The following is a 27104-nucleotide window of genomic DNA, read 5'->3' as shown; positions in this document are numbered from 1 at the left end:
TCCGCCCAGTCGTACGTCATCAATACTGGCGGTATTTTGAAAAGGAACTAGCTAGCGGTGAAGTTGACAGCTGTATGTCATCTATCTGTGGCTGAATGATATAGTGAAATATTATACGAAAATCAAGCCAGCTAACTATTTCAAATATGGTAGGTGGACACGTTGTTTGACAAAGTGAAAAACAGTCGATTTCCAATTGATGAATGTTCTCCTATTTGTAAAGTTAATGATATAACTTGTTTTCAGTCGGATATGCTCATCTTTACCCACTGCTAACGTGTGCTAGCTAGCTAACGTTCGTTTGAGGTTTTGGTAGCTACCTAGGAGCTGTAATGTTTCGTCCAAGAGTAACGTTAGTTCCTGCTTTTACGTTAAAAAAAATACTTTGTCTGACATTTTCACTAGAATTGATGAGGAAACTGGCTAATTTACTAATCTTGCTAACTTAATCCGACTTGCTAGTATGACTTCAAGGTATTTTAGTAACTCACCAAAGTAAAGATGTTGGTAGAGTGCTGACGAACATTTCTTTGTATGCGCCTGGTGTATTTTCTTCCCAAAACATGATTCAAACGACTTTTTAAAATGTTCCGCCAGACTCAATGGTCCACGCTATAGAGTGCAGATCCAATGCAATGCATGGGCCTGGACCAGAGCTCGGTAGTTACCCACTTATTCAAATCAAATGTATTTATATAGCCCTTCGTACATCAGCTGATATCTCAAAGTGCTGTACAGAAACCCAGCCTAAAACCCCAAACAGCAAGCAATGCAGGTGTAGAAGCACGGTGGCTAGGAAAAACTCCCTAGAAAGGCCAAAACCTAGAGAGGAACCAGGCTATGTGGGGTGGCCAGTCCTCTTCTGGCTGTGCCGGGTGGCGTTTATAACAGAACATGACCAAGATGTTCAAATGTTGTTGATAACAATATTGTGAATTCCTTGTTTTCAGAGATCCAACGAGGTAACGTTGCAACAGGAGAATGTAAGTACGGTAGCCAAATTTGAGCCTTTGTAAGCTTTACTGAAGTTACAGTAATTTATCCATTAAACATGCATGTCCTAATAATTCTGACATTTTTATCACAGGAACAGCCACTGGACAAAGAGTCAGAGGTCCAGGATACTCCAGTACCACCTGCCATTCCTTTCTACATAGAGTGCTCGGAAGCTGCACAGGCACAACTTTTTAACGAGTGTGAAGAGCAGTTTGCCCAGCTAGAGATGGTACTGATCTGTTTACGATGACAGCTCGGTCCTGCACAGACAACTTTGGATGATGATGTTATTGTGTTAATGTTAAAATGTAATATTCTGTTTGTTTTTAAGCTTCAGAACGAGATCATTCTCGCAGAGCCAGACTCGGATGAAAACCCACAAGAACAGGTCAGAGATGGCCCTATTTCCCTATAGCTGAATGAAAGCATTAGTATGTGTGATGCATGTACTTTTTACATTGTCTTGCCTTATCTGCTGCATATCTGTTATATGTCCAACAGTCTGTGAATAGATTGATGGCTGTAGCAGCTGAGCTGAAGCAGTGGCAGACAAGACAGCCAGAACGTGAGTGTCTGGTTTCTACTCTGAATATCATTCCTTTATAACTAATTGATTGTACTTATACTGTATGACTTAAGCATGATATGTACCATCAGAATGTGGTTTACTTTCTATCCATAGTGTTGTCCACAAATCCTGAGGTGTTACTCGTCGTTGGAGCAGAGGAGGTAAATTCACATATGGATGTTGCCTTCCACAGTAGTAGTTATTGTTGGAAAATAAATATTTCGATATAGTACCAGTCAACATGACACCTACTCATTCAAGGGTTTCTTTATTTTTAATATTTTCTACATTGTAGAATGTGAATCAATCAAAACTATGAAATAAAGTGTTAAACAAATAGAACATTTTATATTTGACATTCTTCAAAGTAGCCACCCTTTGCGTTGATGACAGCATTGCACTCTTGGCATTTTCTCAACAAGCTTCATGAGTTAGTCACCTGGAATGCTTTTCCAACAGTCTTGAAGGAGTTCCCAAATATGCTGAGCACTTGTTGGCTGCTTTTCCTTCACGCTGCCGTCCAACTCATCCCAAACCATCTCAATTGGAATGAGGTTGGGTGATTGTGGAGGCCAGGTCTTCTGTTTTGCTAGCACAGACTGGAATATGTTCCGGGATTCTTCCGATGATATTGAGGAGTACACCACATCAGTCAATGGCTTTATCAATAAGTGCATCGAGGACGTCGTCCCCACAGTGACTGTACGTACATACCCCAACCAGAAGCCATGGATTACAGGCAACATTCGCACTGAGCTAAAGGGTACAGCTGCCGCTTTCAAGGTGCGGGATGCTAACCTGGAAGCTTATAAGAAATCCCAGTATGCCCTCCGACAAACCATCAAACAGGCAAAGCATCAATACAGGACTAAGATCGAATTGTACTACACCGGCTCCGACACCCGTCGGATGTGGCAGGGCTTGCAAACTATTAGACTACAAAAAGGAAGCACAGCCAAGAGCTGCCCGGAGACACGAGCCTACCAGACGAGTTAAATAACTTCTATGCATGCTTATAGGCAAGTAACACTGAAACATGCATGAGAGCATCAGCTGTTCCAGGCGACTGTGATCACTCTCTGCAGCCGATGTGAGTAAGACCTTTAAATAGGTCAACATTCACAAGGCGGATTACCAGGATGTGTACGCTGAGCATGCGCTGACCAACTGGCAAGTGTCTTCACTGACATTTTCAACCTCTCCTTGTCTGAGTCTGTAATACCAACATGTTTTAAGGAGACCACCATAGTGCCTGTGCCCAAGGACACTAAGGTAACCTGCCTAAATGACTACCGACCCGTAGCACTCACGTCCTGGTAATCCGCCTGGCCCAGCGGCTTTGTGAATGTTGACCTGTTTTTAAAGGTTTTGTTCACATCGGCTACCGAGATCCAGTCCAGCTGGTGCTCTTGTGCATGCTTCGGTGTTGCTTGCCTCAAAGTGAGCATAAAGGCATTTAGCTCGTCTGGTAGGCTCGCGTCACTGGGCAGCTCGCGTCTGGTTTTCCAGCGCCAGCTCAGCTCTAGCCTTTAGCTCGATGTGGATGTTGCCTGTAACCCATGGCTTCTGGTTGGGATATGTGCGTACGGTCACTGTGGGGACGATGTTGTCAATGCACTTATTGATGAAGCCAGTGACTGAGGTGGTGTACTCAATGCCATTGGATGAATCCCGGAACATATTCCAGTCTGTTAGCAAAACAGTCCTGTAGTGTTGCATCCTTGTCATCTGACCACTTTCGTATTGAGCGAGTCACTGGTACTTCCTGCTTTAGTTTTTGCTTGTAATTAGGAATCAGTAGGATAGAATTATGGTCAGATTTTCCAAATAGTGGGTGGGGGAGAGCTTTGTATGCATCTCTGCGTGTGTGGAGTGAAGGTGGTCTAGGATTTTTTTTTTTTTCTGGTTGCACATGTGACATGCTAGTAAAAATTTGGTGAAACTGATTTAAGTTTGCCTGCATTAAAGTCCCCGGCCACTAGGAGCGCCACTTCTGGGTGAGCATTTTCTTCTTTGCTTATGGCCTTATAGTTGGTTGAGAGCGGTCTTAGTGCCAGCTTCGTTATGTGGTGGTAAATAGACGGCTACGAATAATATAGATGAGAACTCTTGGTTGATACTGGTCTACAGCTTATCATAGGGTACTCTACCTCAGGCGAGTAATACCTCAAGACTTCTAATATTAGACTTTGCGCACCAGCTGTTATTGACAAATCGACACACCCCTACCCCTCGTCTTACAAGACGTAGCTTCTCTGTTATGCCGGTGCATGGAAAATCCCGCCAGCTCTATATTATCTGTATCATCGTTCAGTCACGTCTCGGTGAAACATAAGATATTACAGTTAATGTCCGTTGGCAGGATAATCTTAATCGTAGGTCATAAATTTTATTTTTCCAATGATTGCACGTTAGCAAAAAGAACGGATGGCAGTGGGAGTTTACTCGCTCACCTACGGATTCTCAGAAGGCTGCCCGATCTGCAGCCCCTTTTCCTGTCTTTTCTTCAAGCAAATTACAGGGATCTGGGCCTGTTCCAGTGAAGCAGTATATGCTCTCATCGGACTCATTAAAGGAAAAAGTTTCTTCCAGTCCGCGGTGAGTAATCGCTGTTCTGATGTCCAGAAGTTATTTTTGGTCTTAACAGACGGTAGCAGCAACATTATGTACAAAATAAGTTCAAATAAAATAAGTTATAAAAAAACAACTAACAAAATAGCACAATTGGTTGGGATAATGTAAAACCTCAGCCATGTTCTTCAAACGCATTAAGAAGGAAAGAAATTCCACAAATAAACTTTTTAACAAGCCACACCTGTTAATTGAAATGCATTCCAGGTGACTACCTCATGAAGCTTTTTGAGAGAATGCCAAAAGTGTGCAAAGCTGTCATCAAGGCAAAGGGTGGCTACTTTGAAGAATCTCAAATATTAAAATATATTTTGATTTGTTTTAACACTTTTTTTGTTTTGTTTTTTTTGCTTACTACATGATTCCACATGTGCTATTTCATAGTTTTGATGCCTTCACTATTATTCTACATTGTAGAAAATAGTAAAAAAATAAACTTGAGTCAGTGTGTCTAAACATTTCACTGGTTCTGTAGACATTTCAGATATCAGCTATTTTATAGTTATACAGAGCCTTATGCTTATGAAAAGTAACCATATTCATGTATAACACATTTATTTAAAAAAAACTGTTCTAAACTACTTCCACAGTTACAGAAGCTGAATTCACAACTGGAGTTGGTCCTCTCTTGCTCACAAGCCAAGAGAGACACACTGAGAGAGACTTTAAAAAGGTTTCCTTTGAATGTGATTGTTATTCTAAATCTCCAACCCTTTGAATGTTGATATGGAGACACTAGATTTGACAGTAATACATCTGTGTTCCTGTTTCAGAGACCAGAAGTGGTTGGAGAAAAAGAAGGAAGTGTTGAGGGCAGGCACTGAACATGTGGTCAAACAGCGACTGGAAAACGAAAGGTTATCTGAACACAGGTAAGGTACAACAACTGGGTCATATTTGTTAGGGCACACTGTAAATTAAGTTTTTACAAGGCTTAACAAAAACAAATGTTTTTTATTTTTATTGAACAAGTTCAGATTGTACCTCCCCGTTTCACTATGTTTTGTAGCGATTTCTTCGGTTTCCTGCCTAATGAATATGATCCTGAATAATAGAAAATGACACACAAACCAACACATTGACAACTACCCTGAGTTTAATATGGAAGTATTGCTGCTGCTGTTCAGTGTGTTGCAGGACACCAAGAAGAAGATCCAGAAGATGAAGGATTACCAGAACAGACTGATGGAGACCCTGGCAGACGTACTGGCGGAACACTTCCCACTTCCTACACAGGAGACCAACGCTGACAAGAAGGAAAAGGTGGGAGTCTTAGTGATGTATTATGTGGCTCTGATGGAATGGTTCCTGAATGGTCACACATTGTTTTTTTACGGTTGCATCTAGCTTGGTCTCAGATCTGTTTGTGCTCTGTAGCTAACTTTTGTGTTTTGTTGGGCAAGAGAGCACAAACGGATCTGGGACCAGCCTAGATGCTATCATTTTTGTTTTCAGAACATTCCTCAAGAGCTGAACGAGAATCTAATTTCACTCAATGAAGTCCTGGAGGTAAGTCTGTTCGCATGCATTGTTTGTTTTATTATTCAACCCGGTGCTCTGGTTTAATTTTGTATTACTTTATTACTACATGCTTGAACCAATAGCAGCTTTATAGTCTAGCTTTTTATGACCCTATGACTATATTTTACATTACACTCACATCTTTGTAATGTAGATCAATTTGATCACAGTACAACAAACGACCTAAAAACATCCCTACTCACCTCTTGCTCCAATTGAACAACAACATAAATAACAATCTTAAACCCTTATCTTAAACCTTATCTTCCATTGTTAAAATGTGCAGCTGCTGATGAACACGACTCTGGAGACGCCTCACGATCCCTACGTATCGATAGACGAGACGTTCTGGCCCCCGTACACAGAGATGCTGCTGCGCCACGGCATTGCACAGAGACACCCAGAGGACTGTTTCAAGATCCGCCTGGAAACCTTTTATTAACAGTAACTGGTCAGACATCTTGGTTCTAGTTTTGTCAGCGTGTGTAGCAGCCTGGTCCCAGATGTTTGTGCTGTCTTGCCGTCTCATTGTCATGCCGTCGATCATAAACGTTGGTTATACAGTACAAACAGATCTGGGACTAGGCTAGGTGTATGGGAATATCATGAGTATGTATTGAGATAGTGGCTTGATAGGTCACTGGTTTATAATGTTATTTCCTGTATGTTTCATAATTGGTTAACCTTTTTGAATTTTTTTTTCATGTTAAATATCTATGCATGTTGCTCTCTGGCTACTGGAACACAATTTGCATACTTTGGTGAAACCTTAAATTGTTATGTATATATTTCCATGTATCAATGTATGCCAGATTTCTCCTTAACAAAATTAAAAATCATAACAAAAAATAGACATTCGTCATTCACTGTAGCACTTTGTTCTAATCCAAAGAAGAGAAAACATCTTGATACATCAGTACATGATTCACAGCAGTCAATTTAAACTCAAGTAAATAAGAAATTGTGTAATATTTTTGCAAATACCTACAGAAATTCAAGGACCGATAACCTGTACCTACAACACATTATTAAACGTTGAAAAATGCACACAAACAAATTGTCAAGAAGCCCTGACATGCGTCAGCAGAATACGTCATCTCCAGCATCCAATCCTGAGAGCCGTTTAGGTATGTCCACCCGCCTCCCGCAAATTCTTGTGGGCGGAGAGCAAATTTCGTTTCCGGGTGTTTTTACACTTCTCTCGAAGGCGTTCATTTGTCTGATTATGGTCTTAAATCATAAAGTTTAAAAAAATCACGAACATTCAAGGTAGAAAACAGTTTCATTGAAAGAACAAATAGAACATCGGCAAAGATGACGACCCGATCAGAGAGAGAGAAGGCCCTGAAACTCAACGAGCAGCATCAGGCCATTCTGTCCAAAATGCTGAGAGAGGACGACAACAAATACTGCGCCGATTGTGAGGCGAAAGGTAACTATATAACACAATGTGAACTTCGTTAAATGTCATTTGATGTTATATAACTGTTTCAGTTATTCGCCAGCCAGACTCCGATTGAGTTGTTAGCTAGCTATGCTAACTGTAAGTAGCAGCTAGTCTGCTGACACCTTCCTTCCTCTTTAGCATTTATCCGGTAGCTTCTAGGCTATAGCATAGTTATGCTAGGTAGCATTTTGTCTCCCACCGCACCTTGAACCATGATCCAAACTTTAGTCATACAAGTAAATGCAAGTTTCGACACCCCTGCACCATGAAAGTCACCACTGGGAAACTATCCCTAAATGTCAAAACATGTCACTCTAAAAGAATGCACAGGGAAGGCCTGCCTATCTGAAGTCCTATTGTGACACCTGCACCACAGGTACAGACATGTTCTGATAAATTGAATCTTCCCTTACCTGGGCCGTGTTCATTAGACACCTAACAGAAGAGAACAGACTGAACCGGTGCACTAATGAGTACGACCCTGTCTCTGCCTGCCAGGTCCAAGATGGGCATCATGGAACCTGGGAGTGTTTATCTGTATCCGATGTGCTGGCATCCACAGGAACCTTGGGGTTCACATATCACGGGTCAAATCTGTCAATCTGGACCAATGGACAGCAGCACAAATACAGGTAATTAGCCAATGTCCAGGATTTACAATATTCCTAAATTAGAAGTGTCATGTATTCACCTATATTTATTGACACAGACACCTCTCTTTCTTGTATATCCTACTGGTTGAATACAAAGTTGCCACTTTTTTAACCCATACTTATCATGTCCCCCCTGCTGTTTTACTATCCACCCTCCACCCCTCTTTCTCTCTATCTCTGTGCTTCTCTTTCTCCCACCCTCTTTCCCCCCATCTCTCCTTCTCTTCTCTAACAGAGCATAGTAGATATGGGCAACTCCAAGTCCAGGCAGCTTTATGAGGCCAACCTTCCAGACAACTACAGAAGGCCTCAGACAGACCAGTATCCTTACAACTACACACACACACTCTCACTCACACACTGCAGTTCCCAAAAAGCTTCCCATAACACATGTACTTGCCCCTTCATAATATTGCTACCTTTTCCCCCTTAACCCCTGACCCCAGAGCAGTGGAGTTCTTCATCAGGGACAAGTATGAGAAGAAGAAATACTACAGCAAAAATGTGACCAATGGACACAGCGTATGTATCTCACCTCTGATGCCACACTAGAATGTTTTACTTATCTTGTCTTATTTGTATGTAGACTCTCCAAAGTGTTGCTTGTTATGTGTTAGGTTAAAGGGATACTTGGGGGTTATGGCAATGAGGCCCTTTATGTACTTCCCTAAAGTCAGATTAACTATTGGATACCATTTGTATCCATTTGTCTCTGGTTCCGGTATGAAGGAAGTTGGGGGTAGTTTCACTAGCTAATGCTAACTAGCATTAGCGCAATGACTGGCTGCTAGCATGTATTTCCACAGGTGGTTATGTTGCTGCTGGGGTACTGTTTTATTGTGCTTATGTCCTAACCATTTTGGAACATTATTCAAACGAGATTAGGCCTTTATCTCTCTTCCTCCATTTTCTTTCTAATTTCCTCTTATGATGATTCCTCTACAGCCAAAAGACAAGGAGAGCAAGAGAGAGAAGGAAACTGATAGAGGAACCAAGCTGTCATACAATGCCAAAGTACGGTGGTTTTGAATGGATACATCTATAGACTCCTTATATAAGATATCTGTCTCAACCCAACCCATATTCCTTTTTTCGGCAATCACACTGTACACCCTGTTCGTCTCTTTTGAGATTTGCAGTCAGAATGATATGTGTATTTTGTTTATAACAGTTCCACTCATCATGACACTCCATGCTATAGCGGTCAGGTTTTAGTGGTTTACTGGGAGCAGACTTAAAGGGCAATTCTGCCGCTTTTCAAACTCATATTCATTTTCCAGCACCATACCATTGTCTACATATGTGAAAACGGCGCGTTTCTATGATCTGTGGTTAAAAATATCAAATTGCTTCCTTGTAACATTACAGGGCAGGATTTAAAATCAAGAAATACTGATTTATTTATTTTTGCCAGAGGGAGAGTATTTTCTTGCTCCCTATGTCACCAATCTCCTAGTGTTTTTGATGTAGAACTTTTTAATCAAATGCATGGTTTTGACACGTCGACACCGGTATTGTGCTGGAGATAATGAAAAGGAGGTTGAAAAGTGGTGGAATTGCCCTTTAACAGTCTAGTATGGCAAACTGTATGAAAAACATTACAGTTAACAGGTCTGGCATTATACCAGTACTTAATACAACTAATCATCAATTTACAAATGTTTATGGTCACCATGTCCAGCAAACTGATTTGTTGTGGTGCGTCTCACTGTGTAGTTACTTTGACGTGTTGATACATTGATGGCATGGTTAAAAATAGACCATCTGTGGGTTTAGGGTTAAAATGCTGGGCATCGAGCTCCCGGCATGTTGGTTCCTAGACAAAGCATTGAATGTGGTCAAGTAACCCAAGGCTGAGGATGCACCTAACCTTTGACCTCTAAGACGGCTTGACTGCTGAGGGTTTGAAATATCCCTTGCATGTCTTATCTGAAGTACACCTCCTCAGGATCTTTGCTTTCATTATGAACTAAACCTATGCTCAACCGAAGCCCTGCATATTTAGCCATTAGTCTGGAAGAAGCTTAACACATCAACTTCATTATTACTTCCAAGACTACATTATTATTTTTTCACAATCATTATGCCTTTTCTCTTGGACTCAACCCCTGAAGAGGGAAGAGACCCGCCATGCCCCCAAAGCCAGTCCTGTGAAGACAGCAGAACCTCCCGTCAACCTACTTGGCCTTGGTAAGATTAAACCAATCAGTTTTCCAAAATGAAAATGAGAGTTTCTTATTGGATAAGTTCAGATAGTCCTTCCTAGTTTCATCCCATTTTCTTTCATTTTGTGCCTATTGAATGTGACCCTGCTTTGCCTTGATGCATACGGCCATGGGTGGTAGCCTAGTAGTTAAGAGCTAACTAGGTGAAATTTGTCGATGTGCCCTTGAGCAAGGCACTTAACCCTAATTGCTCCTGTATGTTGCTCTGGATAAGAGCGTCTGCTAAATGACTCAAATGTAAAATGTACTAAACCAGTCAGTTATTCAGAAATGCTCAGTCCTGAACAATACACACATTGATTTTATGTACATTTTTTCCTCCCCTGTATAACCTGTTTTACACATCTGTTTTAACCCTTCTATGTTGCTCTCTCTGTCTCCCCCATCCCTCTAGATGCACCAACACCTGCCCCTGCTAACAACGGTAGTGCTGCTAGCACAACAAGCAGCGACTTGGATATCTTTGGCCCCATGGTGTCCAACCCCCTCCCCTCATCTAATGCTGCTGCTCAGTTCTCTCAGGTAACACAATCTGATGACCTGACCACTTCCCTGGTCCAGGGAGACACGCAGCCCCACAAACATGAAGACGCATACTGAACTTCTATATTTACATGCACACATATTACCTTGCACATCTACATCTGAACGATGGCTCAGTTGGTGGAGCATTGTGCTTGCAATGCAGTGAGTAATTTGCTGTTTACCCATTGTCTCACACACATCCATGCAGGCCAATGCATGCTAGCGTGAGAGACGTTTGAAGAGCAAGAGACTCAACACACTGAATAGGGTTAGCGACTTTTCTTACATCTTTCTTACAGTTTTTGCTTTCTTCTTCCAGGCTAGCTCCAGTACCCCAGCCAGCACCCCAACACAACCCCCAGCAGCAACCCCATCCTCGGGCTCTGCCCAGGGAGACCTGGACCTGTTCAGTGAGACTGGTGGTGGAGGGGGCATTAAGGGGGAGGACACCGGGGCCAAGAAACCCCTCTCCAAGGACTCCATCCTGTCCCTGTATGGGAACACCAGTATGCCTCAGATGCACCAGCAGGCCCAGCCTGGTAAGGAGAAGTACAGACACAAGCCTAACACATGCACAGTATGTACACTCATGCAGGGCTCTACACTGACCTATTTTACAAGGAGCACGTGTAGCAGCAGCCAAAGAAATGCCAAAACAATGACAAATATTTGAGGTAACAAGACGTTTTCTTTGTAATAATGGTGCAAGCATGACGGTCATGAATCTACACTTAGTGTATCCACCATGGCACTCCAGGGCTGCGGTACAGTGAAGTAAGCATTTCAACAATTATCATCAGAACTTGTGCTTCTTAATTAAAATCCCAGGTCGTACAACTAAATATTTAGGCGCATATGCGAGTAAAATGGTTGCACTGTAGAGCCTTGTCATAAATAAGCATGGACATGTGCACACATCGTGATGTGACTTTGATTAATGTGATGAATGTTATTTATCGAATCAATTATGTTTAATTGTTACTCGATTAAATTAATCATGTAACAATTAACGCATTAGGAATTTGGGGCACCACGGAAGAAGTTGTTTAATGAGTTACCATCTCCCCAATTAAACTCTAGAAGAAATATATAAGATATATCGATAACAGTAATTTATTAATCATTACCTCATATCAGTCTCATTCTGAACATCGCAGACTTCTTGAATCCGTAAGAACCCCAGCCTTTTCTGATTATTCCATTCTACACAAATGTATTTAATTATTTATTTACTAACTAGCTAAATAATAACACAGAATACACATTTACACGAGACAAAAGTCTCTAGTGGACTGACAAGATATGATGGCTTGTTACACAATGGAGAGGGGGTGGAAAAGAGAAGGATAGAGAAAGGGACATTTATTGTGGATACATTCTAGGACTGTTCTCACATTGATTCTATACCTTGTACACTAACTGCTGCCTGTTTGGGTAAGAAATGCAATGTATTTATGTGTAAGTTAGATGTCTTTGTTCATTGTCTCTCTGTTGAAACCAATCAATCCTTCTATGGGGAATGGCTTGATGGGTGTAAGGCTCTGATTGTCCACCAGATTTCACAATATCCTTCTAGTTGTACTGGCTTGGAGTGGAGTGTTTCTTCGGAACTGATCTTCAGATGCACCAATGATTGTCTGAGATGGGATCCTCTCATTCCTTTCTCTGGTAGAAGGTCAAAGTTCTAGATCCTTTTACATGCACAGTTGCAGACTGTCAATGTTTTGGTCTAGTGAGGTTCTTCAACTCGTGTTGAGTTTCAGTGTTTCCAGCCATTTGTAATGTTTAGCTCACGCTTCATGTCTGCTGGTCTGAATATGTTAGTTTTTAGCGAGTCATTTTAAGCACTCTGGTTGGAAAGGGCAGTTCCATCACACTGGCACGTTCGTCTGACCTCATTCAGGGTGTGTGCAACGGACATGAAAAGTATGATCTCGTTAGAAAACTAAAATCACATTCATATCTTAACAAAAAAAGAGTAATCGTTTTTCATATTGTATTAACATCATATTGGATGCAAACTTAACCTGTCTAGGACCCCGCAACAGCCAGTGAAAGTGCAGGGCGCCAAATTCAAAAATCTCATAATTAAAATTCCTCAAGCATACAAGTATTTTACACCATTTTAAAGATAAACTTCTCATTAATCCAGCCACATTGTCTGATTTCATTAAAGGATTTACAGCGAAAGCACCACAAACGATTATGTTAGGTCACCACCAAGCCACAGAAAAACACAGCCATTTTTCCAGCCAAGTCACAAAAAGCAGAAATAGAGATAAAAGGAATCACTAACCTTTGATTATCTTCATCAGATGACACTTATAGGACTTCATATTACACAATACATGTATGTTTTGTTTGATGAAGTTCATATTTATATTAAAAAAATCTGAGTTGACATTGGTGCGTTACGTTCAGTAGTTCTAAAACATGCGGTGATTGTGCAGAGAGCCACATCAATTTACAGAAATACTCATAATAAACATTGACAAAGATACAACTATTATACATGGGACTTTAGATAAACTTCTCCTTAATGCAACCGCTGTGCCATATTTCAAAAAAACTTTATGGAGAAAGCAAACCATGCAATAATCTGAGTACAGCACTCAGACAACAAAGCAGCCAAAAAGATACTTGCCATATTGGGTTGTCAACATTACTCAGAAATAGCATTTGAAATATTCACTTACCTTTGATGATCTTCATCAGAATGCACTCCCAGGAATCCCAGATCCACCATAAATGTTTGATTTGTTTGATCATGTCCATCAGTTATCTTATTTTGTTAGGGCGTTTAGTAAACTAATCCAAAAGCGCGTTCAGGTCGCGCCCGAACGTCGGACAAAAAGTTCAAAAAGTTATGTTACAGCCCGTAGAAACATGCCAAACTAAGTATGGAATCAATCTTTAGGATGTTTTTAACATAAAACTTCATTAATGTTCCAACCGGACAATTCCTTTGTCTGTACAAATGAAGTGGAAAGTAGCTACCTTTCACGTGAGCGCACCAGACCGAGGCTGTGGCACTCTGCCAGACCGAGGCTGTGGCACTCTGCCAGACCACTCACTCAAAGAGCCCTTATGAGCCCCTCCTTTAGAGTAGAATTTTCATAACAGGTTCTAAATACTGTTGACAGCTAGTGGAAGCCTTGGGAAGTAAAACATAACTAATATCACCCTGTATCTTCAATGGGGGCTGAGTTGAAAAACTACAAACCTCAGATTTTCCACTTCCCTGTTGGATTTTCTCTCAGGTTTTTGCCTGCCATATGAGTTCTGTTATACTCACAGACATCATTCAAACAGTTTTAGAAACTTCAGAGTGTTTTCTATCGAATACTACTAATAATATGCATATATTAGCATCTGGGACAGAGTAGGAGGCAGTTCACTCTGGGCACGCTATTCATCCAAAAGTGAAAATGCTATCCCCTATCCCAAAAAGGTTAACACCCGAAGGGTGGTTTCCTTCCTACGGTACAGTATTTGGTTCATACAGTTTTTAAAAACATCACGAAATGAAAACCAACATGACATTATTATTTTTTAGATCCCCACTGACCATTCTTAACGTTCCTGTCTTAGAAATATTGTTCCAATATTCATTTTTTGGGTGTTGTAGTTTTGGCTGCAAAAATAATCTGGAGAACAGAGGCATTCCTTTGGTTGGTACTGAACATCAGGAGATGGTTCTCTGCTGCATAAGATTTACGATTGACGTGAGGTGTCATAACCGGCCCAGCCCCCCTCTCCTCTCCTGTGGTCTGAGGCCTTGGATCCTTGACCAGGAGAGTCATGACACACAAGTGCATGTGCACACACACACCAACCAATAACACAGAGGTTAGAAATGGTCTCCAACTGGCTCTGGGCTATATAAATACATGCTGGTAAATACCAAACACTTCTACAGAAGCAAGTCACCAACCAAGTTGTTCAGTCACTTTCCCACTCTCAGTATATCTATGGCAAGCAGTCATAAAGGCTAAAAGAAAATTATATTTTGAAATAAACTCAAACTGTATTTCTCCTGTCTTTCTCCCTTCCAGCTGGTATATACATGAACCCCGCCCAGATGCAGTTTCCAGTAGGCATCCCCCAGCAGCAGGTCCCTGCTGGCTACCAGGCCTTCCCTGGCATGGGCACAGGCATGCCCCCCACCACCGTCATGGGTGCCATGATGGCTCAGAACGGAGCTGCCATGATGGGACCCAACACCGGTATGATGGTTGGCATGACGATGCCCAACGGTTTCATGGGACAAGCGCCCGCGGCCGGGATGGTTGGCATGGCCCCGAGGATGATGGGGGTACCACAGGGGGGAATGCCCGCGGGTATGGTGCCCGCTCAGGGCATGCAGGGGATGTATGCCGTCCAGCCTGGGCAGCAGGGCCACTGGAACATGGGACAGGTATGTTAGTTCTTTTGATGTCACGTTCTTTGGCATATTGGGGATTTTCCCCTGGGGGTAAACTGCATTTGAAGTATAAGATGATTTATAAGAATACAATATCAAGTGTCTTTGGGAGTTGACTTAGGTATGGCAATATGGTAACATTACCTAACTATCACATTTTCTCAGATCTATATAAAGGCATTGGGGTCAGGGCTTGATTTAGTAACAGGCAATATTGTGTTTCCCTGACCCTGACACCTTACTATTCATCTCTCCTACTGTCTTCCCCAGATGAACCAGCAGATGTCAGGGATGAGTCTGAACAGTGCCGGGGGGGGCATGGCCTTCGGTCAGCCTGCCTCCACCATGGGAGGCTGGGCTGCCGCACCCTCCGGTCAGACCCTCAGCAACCAGCTCTGGAAGTGACCCCCCCGGGGGTCAGGACAGCGGCAGATGGGGTCACAACCAGGGGGTCCAAAATCCAACATCCAACCCCCCCCAGAAACCTCACTATGAACTGATGCCCGTTCTCCAATTGATACTGACCACTCTCTAACATCGAGTTTATCTGGCTCTGTTCGCATACTGAAGAGATGCAGCCTTCCTTCCTTGTTTCTTTCAGGTAATCACAGATCCATTGGTGATTGGACAGGTGAAAGCAAGGTGACCGTCTTATTAGTCTGAACGACCCGATCAGATCAGTGATTACTTCAAGGAAGGAAGTAAGCATTTCTGAAGTATTCAAAGGGGCACATATCTCTCTTTCTGTCACTTTCTATCCATCGCTCTCTCTTTCCGTCTCTTTTTTGTGAGTAAATTGGGAGTGCTCATACATACATCATATGCAGGCTGGCAGTCAGTGCCTGTTACATGTTGTGGATATCATAACTCTTTTAATTTTCCTTTTTTGGAAAGAAACAAATGACAACCACAACAACGTAAACAAATACAACAACAAAGACATCATCGACAACATATCGAAAAAGCTGCAGGACCAGTTACACAAGCTTTTATTGTATCATTATAAAAATTATTATAGAGAATTAAAGAAAAGTATTTAAGCTTTAGGAGAAGACATGGCTATAATTTCTGTGAATACTGCTCTCCTATGTACAGCTCTGTATAACATTTTAAACTACCTGTGGTTCCCCTACAAAATAAAGTATGATAAACCAATGTGTGTTCTAGATTCTAGACTTCTGAGTTCTAGATTTTGCCATTAACAACAATCAATGTCACTTCTACCAGAACACCTAAGAAGGGACAGAAGTTTGCATTTAAAACATGTCTACTCCCCCATGTATCTATTTTTTTGTGGGGCTAGGCTACACACATGCAATTGTCAGGGTGGTATCATTCTTTAACAATCCTTTGCAGAACTGGCAGGTTAAATACACCACTAGTATCATATAAGAGGGAATAGACCCGGAGAGCCAAGAGCTCCCTTTTAAGTAGGCTAAAAATCTTACAGAATTATGTTGATTGTGCAACATGGTAAAGAAAAAAGATTTACTAATTGTTTTCTGAAAAATAACTGAATGAAGAAGCACTGAACTGGAGATCTAGGAAGAATAAACAAATTCCCAGGTAAGGAAAAACGCAGGACATGGTTTTAGCACGATCTCTTTTGAGTGCATCAACAGAGTGAGGGTGTTGACCCTAGTTTACTCGATATTCTACAATCAATTACAAGTATTTGAGGACGACATATTAACATTTTGCTAATGGCCACACCTTCGGTTGTTGACTATCCACACGAGGAGGATACGGTGAAGGTGCCCGATGAAGAGCTCCGGGCCCGTCTATCGCGACTGACGCTTCTCCCTCCCTGTACCACCGCTACTACTACCTTTCAGAACTGCCTCAAGACCGTACCCGAAGTCAAGACCAGCTAATGTCAGAATCCTACATTTGTTTAATTTTTAAATAGTATTTGAGATGATCTTTAATGAAAAGCGGTATCTGAAATAAATGTACAGTTGTTAAAAAGAGTTTCAGGTCACATTTTATTTGGTTAGTTCCAAATAAATGATTTACAGACCGGCGTACTTTCAACCAACGATCTGTTTATAAGCAACTATTTGCTAAGGTTAGGGTTCGTTTAGAATTCGGGTATGGGTTGCGTTTAAGGCTAGGGTTAGGATAAGGGTATGGCTTAGGGTTAGTGGATAGCGGTAGTTAGTTGAAATGTTGACAGTTATTGAACATCTACAAACCATCTACTTGGGACTATTTAAATAAAGTGTTACCGAATTCCATTCTAAACCTTGCATAATGGCATTCTGCAGATATGGGACATAAAGAATCCCATCTCTATGCGACCGAGAGGGTCACAATGCCGACGCTTCACATGGAACTCCAGAACCCAAGAGATATGTCCAGAACTCTCAAAATATCTTCAGTTCTTGATCGACAAACAACGAGGGATACAGCATTATAGCGAGCTTTTCATTCATTCTCCCTGAAGTCGGACATTGTTCTTTTAAGGACAACGACGTTAGCTCAGGTAAGAACAATTCAAGTATTTCAGTCTTAAAACTCAAATATTAATTGATTTAATTCTTATGAAAAGGAAATACACAGCTCAAATAACACATCCTAGATCTGAATGAATGAAATATTCTTATTAAATACTTTTTTCTTTACATAGTTGAATGTGCTGACAACAAAATCACACAAAAATTATCAATGGAAATCAAATTTATCAACCCATGGAGGTCTGGATTTGAAGTCACACTCAAAATTAAAGTGGAAAACCACACTACAGGCTGATCCAACTTTGATGTAATGTCCTTAAAACAAGTCAAAATGAGGCTCAGTAGTGTGTGTGGCCTCCACTTGCCTGTATGACCTCCCTACAACGCCTGTGCATGCTCCTGATGAGGTGGCGGATGGTCTCCTGAGGGATCTCCTTCCAGACCTGGACTAAAGCATTCGCCAATTCCTGGACAGTCTGGATGGAGCGAGACATGATGTCCCAGATGTGCTCAATTGGATTCAGGTCTGGGGAATGGGCTGGCCAGTCCATAGCATCAATGCCTTCCTCTTGCAGGAACTGCTGACACACTCCAGCCACATGAGATCTAGCATTGTCTTGCATTAGGAGGAACCCAGGGCCAACCGCACCAGCATATGTTCTCACAAGGGGTCTGAGGATCTCATCTCGGTACCTAATGGCAGTCAGGCTACCTCTGGCGAGCACATGGAGGGCTGTGCGGCCCCCCAAAGAAATGCTACCCCACACCATGACTGACCCACCGCCAAACCGGTCATGCTGGAGGATGTTGCAGGCAGCAGAACGTTCTCCACGGCGTCTCCAGACTCTGTCACGTCTGTCACATGTGCTCAGTGTGAATCTGCTTTCATCTGTGAAGAGCACAGGGCGCCAGTGGCGAATTTGCCAATCTTGGTGTTCTCTGGCAATTGCCAAACGTCCTGCACGATATTGGGCTGTAAGCACAACCCCCACCTGTGGACGTCGGGCCCTCATACCACCCTCATGGAGTCTGTTTCTGACCGTTTGAGCAGACACATGCACATTTGTGGCCTGCTGGAGGTCATTTTGCAGGGCTCTGGCAGTGCTCCTCCTGCTCCTCCTTGCACAAAGGCGGAGGTAGCAGTCCTGCTGCTGGGTTGTTGCCCTCCTACGGCCTCCTCCACGTCTCCTGATGTACTGGCCTGTCTCCAGGTAGCGCCTCCATGCTCTGGACACTACGCTGACAGACACAGCAAACCTTCTTGCCACAGCTCGCATTGATGTGCCATCCTGGATGAGCTGCACTACCTGAGCCACTTGTGTGGGTTGTAGACTCCGTCTCATGCTACCACTAGTGTGAAAGCACCGCCAGCATTCAAAAGTGACAAAAACATCAGCCAGGAAGCATAGGAACTGAGAAGTGGTCTGTGGTCACCACCTGCAGAACCACTCCTTTATTGGAGGTGTCTTGCTAATTGCCCATAATTTCCACCTGTTGTCTATTCCATTTGCACAACAGCATGTGACATTTATTGTCAATCAGTGTTGCTTCCTAAGTGGACAGTTTGATTTCACAGAAGTGTGATTGACTTGGAGTTACATTGTGTTGTTGAAGTGTTCCCTTTATTTTTTTGAGCAGTGTATAATAAAACTTAGTAGAAGATGGCTGTATAGGCTTTTGTTGTTAGTTACCAAGCATGGTAACCATGCAAAATGAATATTTAAAGCTGTAAATTATGTTACACAATGTCCCAATTATCTCTCCTTCCTCCCAAAGTGTGCACTTGTTCACTTCACTGAATTGAAGGGAAATTACTGGTATAATAAATATGGTTGAAAATCCCACTAGCCCATGCCTCCACCAATCCAACGTTTTAAGATGTCTGAGAAGTAGTGAATGAGGGCACACTTTAAAGAAATTGGAGATATTATTGGAAGGCACACATTATTTGCCATGAGTGAAAAGGAGAATATCCCTTCCTTAAAATGCAAAACATCTATTTGTTGACCTTGTGCTGTGTTGGTGATTCTTTCAGGGTGGATCTCAATGGTGACCCAACTCAACACCCTTGAAGGTCCAGAGTCAGAGAGTCACGTTGCAGAGTTACTTGGTGACAAGTACCACTACGCGAATGCCATTGACAGCTCTCTGCTCTGGACAGTTGGTTACGCCCCCTACATTCCCCCAGCTCTGAAAGGAAGAAGCTTCCCCTCTGTTGAGAGCTTCTTCCTGGATGAGTGGGAGCCACTGACACTCCTGCAGACTCCTCAGGTTCTGTCCACCAGTGTTTCCATCGAGGAAGACAACCTGATCCAGCCTGCTGCAGGCCTAGTGTCTCTGGTTCTATCCACCAGTGTTGCCATCGTGGAGAATGACCTGATCCAGTCTGCTGTAGGCTTAGTGTCTCAGGTTCTGTCCACCAGTGTTGCCATTGTGGAGAATGACCTGATCCAGTCTGCTGCAGGCCTAGTGTCTCAGGTTCTGTCCACCAGTGTTGCCATTGTGGAAAACGACCTGTTCCAGTCTGCTACAGGCCTAGTGTATCAGGTTCTGTCCACCAGTGTTGCCATTGTGGAAAACGACCTGTTCCAGTCTGCTACAAACCTAATGTCTCAGGATAATGACTCCACCCCGAGAGCCTCCAACCGTCCTTGTGGCTTATGTTTCAACCAAGAGAAGTAGTCTAACCATCACTATTTCTATGGTTTCAACCAAGAGTTGCCTTGTTGCTTTACATGAAGTTGATGCTAGTGCCACAAGCCTGGAGCAATCTGCTGAGAAAATGTCTACCTCTACCACTGATGTCAACGACATCTCAACTGCTGCTGCCAAGAAGAAGAAGAGGTGTGGATTATTCTCATCTCTCTGGAGAGCTCTCAGGGGGAAGAACAAGAAGCCTGGAAGTAATAACTCATACACTCTTAGTCTCTTTTGTACTTAATATAATAATTTATCAACTATTTTGATACTGATATCCGGTGTTAATGGCCTGTCTGTGAAATAGGTTTTCTATATTTTCTACCTTTTGTTTTTTTCAGGCTAAAGTGGCTTCCACGAAAGAGGATGAAATCAACAAGGATGTGAGCAGCCTCACCTGCCACCACAACACCACACAGGGAGATCACTGATGCAGGCACCCACAATGGTGTTCCTGTTTTTTTTTTTTATCACACTTTGTCTTCATCCCCAATCCCTTTCCCCCACCCCACCCCACCCATCTTCAGTAAACCTTTTGTCATTGCATTTGATCGTGTTTGTCTCTCATTGGGATCACTGTCATTGAAAATGGAAGGGGTTTCGTAGTTCAACTACTTGTCAATAAATCACTGGTTAACCTTCAAACTCCGAATTGAGACAACCGAGGCAACGACTTCAGCAGGAGGGCAACTGTGACCTTCAGAAATATGCAATTATGTGAAAAGTTTGTAACCACGTAACAACGCTAATGCGATCAGTTATGTCCACATTTTCCGGAGAATAACAGGCATTCTCGCTCAGGGCCTCAAGATGGAGTAGTAAGCACAATTATAATGGTTCCCCTCATAATGATGCTTTTATCAGCTGTTGGATATGGGGATATTCCCTTATTAGGAATTCCTGTGGGAGATTTATACCTGTGAATAAGTATGATAATTGGAGATGGATTGTCTCTGGCTACTGAGGATTTCCATCATATGATTGTACCCTAGGTTATGATTCTGTTATGATGAGGTTTACATTGCAGTTGTCTCCTTAGACATGACTGACCCACGGTATTGACGTCTATTACAACACGTTGATGCATCATGAAAACACCCATGTGTGTGCAGGAGTTTAACCACAGGCATAATGTAGACAAGGTGTTTATGTAAAGCAAGTTGTTTTCAGTTTGTTCTTTGTGAGCTATTGTCAGATTAAGACATATAACAGATGATATGACATGGCAATAGTTTATGTTTCCCCTCATTTTTCAAACCACCACCAACAAAACACCAACCCTGTTCTCAATTCAATTCACTATTCTGTTCCATTTCCGAGGGCTCTTTTACAACACAATGTTATGATAATGAAAGCTGAAACCAATAGCCATCTCCATTTAGGTTACAGCAAGAGGCTAAAAATATCCAGTTCTGACTGCTAGTAGTCACGACCTAAATTATGACAGAATTCTGCACCACTGGTAGTTGACGTCAATACAGTACAGTCACTTCCTCGGTGACGTAATCGAACGGACTCGGTCGGTAGCATTGCCATCTGGTGGATGGACTCCGACTCGAGCCCGGTGACATTACGTAATTGGAAAGAAACCGAAGCCAGTGTTTGGGTCTGGGTTTCAATACAAACGGATGAATAGCCGACCATTAGAACTGATACTCGACAGCAACAACTTGAGCTACAATTAATACGCATTTAGTCTACAGTAAACTCTTAAATAACTACTCAATATACCTCAGGCGTTTTCTGGAGAGTTTTGGGGAATCTTGTGACTAAGAATGTTTCAAATTAATTGAGTGCGCTTCATTGGTAATGAGAAAATAGTTGCACAGTCAGCATAACAGCGTAGGGGTTTTGACTTTCAGTTCATTGACATGTATGTAAATTCTACTGTATAGACTAGCCAGTATCATGGTCGTCGTGCATTTTTTGTTTAATATACTTCAAAAGACAAGGGCTCGACAATGAAGTGAATGGATAGATAGTAAAAACTAGCATTAGCTGATTTAAAACTGTTGCAATTATGATACTTAGGAGTTGTGCGTAAATGTCTCTGTCCATGGTGCTGAAATGTTTTTTCTTTATCGTGACTGAGAAACTCATTGCAGGATGTCCATTGTACTGATCCTATTTTATTGACAATCAAATATGTTATTCGACTCTACTGATACACACTGTATGTTCATCCAGCTATATGTTATGTTGAATATTGTTTGAAATATAGCTGGGAAGGGTGATTGCCATTTGCATCTCTGACGCAACTTTAAGGAATCAAACTGAACGCTGTAAAGTCTAAGACGTTGAACTCTGTTTTTGGTTAATATTTGCAGGTGTGTGTGTGTGTGTGTGTGTGTTGTGCCAGCCAGGGTGGCGTGACTCCTGAAATAAGTGAGGTTGGAAAACGTGTTGTTCTTGCATGCTTTATCTTGGCCAGGTAGCAGTTGCAAATGAGAACTTGTTCTCAACTAGCCTACCTGGTTAAATAATTCTCAAATTCGTAAAAGTGCGTGCACAATCATAAGGAAGAAAGATGCGAGCTCTGGGGGCTGCATTCCCATTGACTGTTCCATCTCCCTGGGGAGGGGGGATACACACGCAACACACAGACTCCGCCTAACTTTACCACCGTCCAGCATCACCGAGCCCGTGTCCGGTGGCGCGAGGGCATCACAGCTCAAAGCCAGTCCATCTAGAGGGTCCCTCGGCTTGCTTGTGTCATCTCTTGGCGTGGAGATGGGCTTCCCGTAAAACCGGCGGTGGTGGAGGGGAGCGGCGGGCCGGCGGGGGGTGGGGGGGAGAAGCGAGAGACTAGAGAGTGAGGAGGTGGAGAGAAAAAAGCCGAGGAGGACGAGAAACAAAAGCACAACCGTGGGTGCCTGCAACAACCATGAGCAGCGGCGGCTTGCCCTATTCACCAGAGCTGCTGCTCTACCCGTGGACGATGTCGTGAGGTGTGGCTCGCAACGCTAAGCAGCAGGGATTCTGTCAGTCGAAACGACAGTAGCAAGCCAAGGAGGGGTGCTGGTGGAAAAGATGTCGACCGCCTCGGTGGGGCCCCAGGGCGGCCCTCGCCCACCCACCGCGCCGCCGACCGTTCCCGAACTGCCGGACCTCAGCCATCTCACGGAGGAGGAGAGGAAAATAATCATGGCCGTAATGGATCGGCAGAAGGAGGAAGAGGAGAAAGAGGAAGCCGTGTTAAAGTAAGGGCTACATTTCCTTTCCCTGAACGGTGCTCGGTGGAACCCCGAACGCAACACCCCCATTCACGAGCGAGGTGTCTGTGTCCAGAAGGCAGACGCACGAGCGGCCATCCGCCACCTATTAGTCCCAATATGTTACCAATATGCCTGTCGTTTACCATTGTAGTCACATTTCACACCCATTCAACCACCACAACTCGTTGCATCCCCTATTGTTCCCTAATACTGGGCTGTAATTTCCGTATAGCCTACAGATGTTATAGCCCACGCTAACGGTGTTCCCTAATACTGGGCTGTAATTTCCGTATAGCCTACAGATGTTATAGCCCACGCTAACGGTGTTCCCTTGCTTGCCACTGTATGAATAATTCACACCAGGTTGGATACTGGGGTTCGTTTTGGGATTCGGCTATTCGGGGGGATCACAGTTTATAGGCCTGTCAATGGTTTAGCTTTGCTCAAATCCAGTATAGGCTATGCGCTCTTCTCCAAAGCCCCCATAAGGAACGTCAGGTGTAGCCTAGCCTATATGATTGAAATTCATCCTAGTGTGGACATAGCTTACAAGGTGAATAGCTAATCAAGGTATCCTCGTCGTGACAGTCGATGGTGATGGAGGTAGTCATTGATAAGGACGGGGAAATCGGGTCAAACGAGATACAGGTGTAGCCTCGCGCGGGTGGCCGAGGAGGGGAGACGGGGTGTACCAGTGGGGGAGCACTGGATGAATCATACCACAGGACTGCGTGCCCCCCTCCCTCCCTGAATCTTTCCATCTCTTCCTCCTTTCCCAAAGTATTTTTTGTTTTGTTGCTTTGACACCGCCGCGTACACAACCGACAACACCACCTTACCGAAGCAGCTTGATGGCTGGCAAGGCTTGGTAGCTGTCCTTAACACAACATCAACGGTGTGCAAGATATCGAACTGTTGCTGTTTATGTCACCTGTTGCTTTTTATGACACCGTCGACGTCCAACAAGATGATGGTGACATTAAAACTACAATGATGCTTCATTGCGAGCCTGGCACAAATCATTCGTATTAATGCCCGACAATCGTGTTACACTGGTGTGGTGCCATTTTCCCCTACCCTCGGCGATGAGCGAGAGTGGGTGTGGTTGCACTGGTTGGAAATCTCACCATGTGATGTAAGTCCGGGCATTCGAGCTAAGCATGATAGGGGGAATTGAAGCTCGACCAGTTATAGCCAATGTCTGGTTTTAAAACACCTCAAACCAGTATCAATTCAACTGATATCGAATTAATCAGTTATTGAACCTATTTTATTCGGAAAACGTGTATGCAGCGTGTAGGTGCCGTGCGCCTCTCGTGTTCAGCTCTAGTCCACTGTTGTCCTAAACATCTATTCTGTGCTCCTTCCCCCGTGAACGGATGTATAGGTTATTCTTTGGTTTTCCCACCGGTCGGTTCCCAACACAATGCAATGAGGTGAATGAAAGTCGCTTATATAATTTTGAGACCATCTTAAAACGTGTGGTAATAGGGAACATCCATAGTGCACTACGTGACTCATGCTGTGTTACAAACATTCACTTTGCTCATCCTCACCGAAGGCTTAATCGAGTCCAATTTCCAACAGCAATACACTATGTAAGATATCTAGCCTGTTCAAAGTGATTTTTGACATCCTTGTTTGCTGCAATTGCATTGCACTGTTTCATTTCCTGGTTGAAGTCTGGGGGAGCCAGGGCTGGAGCTATCTCGTGCCTTGGGAGAGGAAGTGATGTATTTAATGTTCCATGAGGCTTGAGCCCTCCACAGCTTCTGTAAATAATGCCCTCATCATTTAGCCAATCATTTATATGATGATCCATGCACACGCAAAGGTCATGGCCAGTTGCTGTGCTGTTGCTGTGGCTCTGTGTGCACAGTTGCACACGATTCCCTTTGAATATGAGAACCTGTCATGTGTTGGCGGCTCTCAAGTTAAGGTCTGTATGTAGTGGTTCAGTGCTTCCAAGAGAAATGGTATAGAATCACAATAGCCTTGTGTCCGGAATGTTTATGGCATATGGGAGAATAGGGAATAGAGAGAGTGTGTGTGTGTGTGACAGACAGAGAGAGAGAAATAATATAAGAAAGAAACAAAGAAAGAGAGTGAAAGACTGGGGCTGTGTGTGAACTTTCCATGGATTCTGCGGCATTCCCATTCTTCCTGTGCATCAGGGGGCAACTTTGGTTTTAGAAGTGGGGGGGACCTAATTATAGTTTAAAAAAAAAATCCAGTCGGATAAACACTCCAAACATCCTACCAGATTGCTCGGAGGCGTCCACATGGTCCTAAAGTACACCTGTTTTGTATCACATTCCAATGATAAAACTGGGGGGTGGGGTGATGCCATTTCAGAATGTGGGGGAGGAACATGTCTCCGACCCCAGTGAAAGTTGCGCCCCTGCTGTGCATCATGGGATGCATTGGGGAGACACACATTACTCAGACACGCAACTTCAGAACCATTCACACTGGGCACAGGTGTCAATTCAATGTCTATTCCACTTTGGTTCAATGTCATTTAATTGAGATGATGTGGAAACAACGTTGATGCAACCAGTGTGTGCCCAGTGGGTTGTTGCACATCGTTACTAAACTCATATATTTCCATTGAGCATTTAACGTCTAATACAGTCTAGTAGTATGGCATTGTGATCAGGGTCTTTTGAATAGACAGGGCAAGCATTAGGCCTATGGTCCCACGTTCTTGGCATGCGGCCATCCAACAAATGACTTTCCCCATTCACTTCAGCTCAGTGAACGTTTCCGATGAACAATGAACAATGTAGCACATGATTATTACACATGCAATAGATGATATCAAGCTAGTCTGTTGTGACAATGATATAACATGGCCACACAGGCCCTCCCGACTGTTCTGGGCGCTATTCATTAGACACCAAAAGGAAGAAAACGGACCAAAATGGGGAGGGACTGAACTTGTCCAATAAAAAAATTGTCCTTTTTGTTTCCCGTTGCAAAACGTTTTGCTACGGTGGGCACTAATGAATATGACCCAGGTGTTCTTATGGTACCTGGGAGCTAAGCAGCTGGTGATAAACTGATAGGTTCCTGTATCTCACTACCTCCACCTCCGTCATGGGAGAGGCCATTGTGTCCAGGTCTGTTGCCCAGCCCAGAGGCCTCATCCTGGACTAATGATTACCCCTTAGGTCAGCCTGTGGGAACAGAGCACCTGGAGCTTCTGCTCTTAATACTGGTGCTACTGTATCTGTACCATGGGTGACTCATCTCTGTAGGTGTTGTTGCAGCAGATGCAGCAGGTGAAGAAAGATGGTCTATTGACTTTCTCTATCCTGTCCTCTGTAAAAGTTTTCAAAGAAGGTGTGAAATGAGCAACTTCACACCATGTTGATGTGCAAGACCATTACTGTCCTCTGAATCAGGGTGTTGCACACGTGGCTTAAGAGAGATGGTATTACTGGACACTATAGACATGGTTGAGAGTGTAGTAGGAGTGCTGAGCACCATTCTAACACACTAATAAGCAGGACTGAACTGAACACTGAACTAGCATGCTCAAAGAATTTACAGCATTTAGCATTTAGCAGTTAGCTACCGCCCCAATGTGGTGAAACAACACCCGCTAACGAAACAGGAAATCTTCCCCTTAGAGCATTTGTGGTTTCAGTTAAGTAAATATAGAATCCCCTTTCAAATATTGATGAGCTAACAGAGGTTGTAGAGTTTCTTAGAGGGGTGTATGAAGCAGAGGGAGAGAGGAAG

The 27104-nt window shown here is 43.2% G+C and overlaps 4 protein-coding genes across 4 annotated transcripts in view; all 4 read left to right on the top strand.

Moving 5' to 3' along the window:
- On the top strand, window positions 1–6567 carry LOC112234935 (centromere protein K). The gene is made up of 11 exons (XM_024403258.2): window positions 1–149; window positions 951–983; window positions 1088–1225; window positions 1328–1384; window positions 1498–1561; window positions 1679–1725; window positions 4786–4868; window positions 4969–5067; window positions 5323–5458; window positions 5651–5704; window positions 6003–6567. Exons 1-11 carry the CDS (start codon window positions 147–149, stop codon window positions 6156–6158), a joined length of 870 nt encoding a protein of 289 aa, XP_024259026.1. The 5' UTR covers window positions 1–146; the 3' UTR covers window positions 6159–6567.
- Window positions 6568–6863: 296 nt separating this feature from the next.
- LOC112234934 (stromal membrane-associated protein 1) lies at window positions 6864–16144 on the top strand. Its single transcript, XM_024403257.2, has 10 exons — window positions 6864–7148; window positions 7662–7795; window positions 8052–8137; window positions 8263–8338; window positions 8762–8830; window positions 9931–10006; window positions 10436–10563; window positions 10886–11105; window positions 14622–14983; window positions 15260–16144. The coding sequence occupies exons 1-10, from the start codon at window positions 7031–7033 to the stop codon at window positions 15392–15394; spliced, it is 1404 nt and encodes a 467-aa protein (XP_024259025.2). The 5' UTR covers window positions 6864–7030; the 3' UTR covers window positions 15395–16144.
- Window positions 16145–19487: 3343 nt separating this feature from the next.
- On the top strand, window positions 19488–20619 carry LOC121840786. The gene is made up of 2 exons (XM_042305997.1): window positions 19488–20348; window positions 20484–20619. The coding sequence occupies exon 1, from the start codon at window positions 19492–19494 to the stop codon at window positions 20125–20127; it is 636 nt and encodes a 211-aa protein (XP_042161931.1). The 5' UTR covers window positions 19488–19491; the 3' UTR covers window positions 20128–20348; window positions 20484–20619.
- Window positions 20620–23172: 2553 nt separating this feature from the next.
- LOC112234944 (regulating synaptic membrane exocytosis protein 1-like) overlaps window positions 23173–27104 on the top strand; it is a 65117-nt gene continuing 61185 nt past the window's right edge. The window contains exon 1 of the mRNA XM_042305404.1: window positions 23173–23342. Within this exon, the coding sequence (XP_042161338.1) occupies window positions 23173–23342 (170 nt within the window). The remainder of the gene's footprint in view (window positions 23343–27104) is intronic.

The sequence above is a fragment of the Oncorhynchus tshawytscha genome, linkage group LG02 (genome assembly GCF_018296145.1).
Source record: "Oncorhynchus tshawytscha isolate Ot180627B linkage group LG02, Otsh_v2.0, whole genome shotgun sequence".
Classification (NCBI taxonomy): Eukaryota; Metazoa; Chordata; class Actinopteri; order Salmoniformes; family Salmonidae; genus Oncorhynchus; species Oncorhynchus tshawytscha.
The sequence above is the reverse complement of the archived record's forward strand: the minus strand, read 5'-3'. Positions and strand labels throughout refer to the sequence as shown.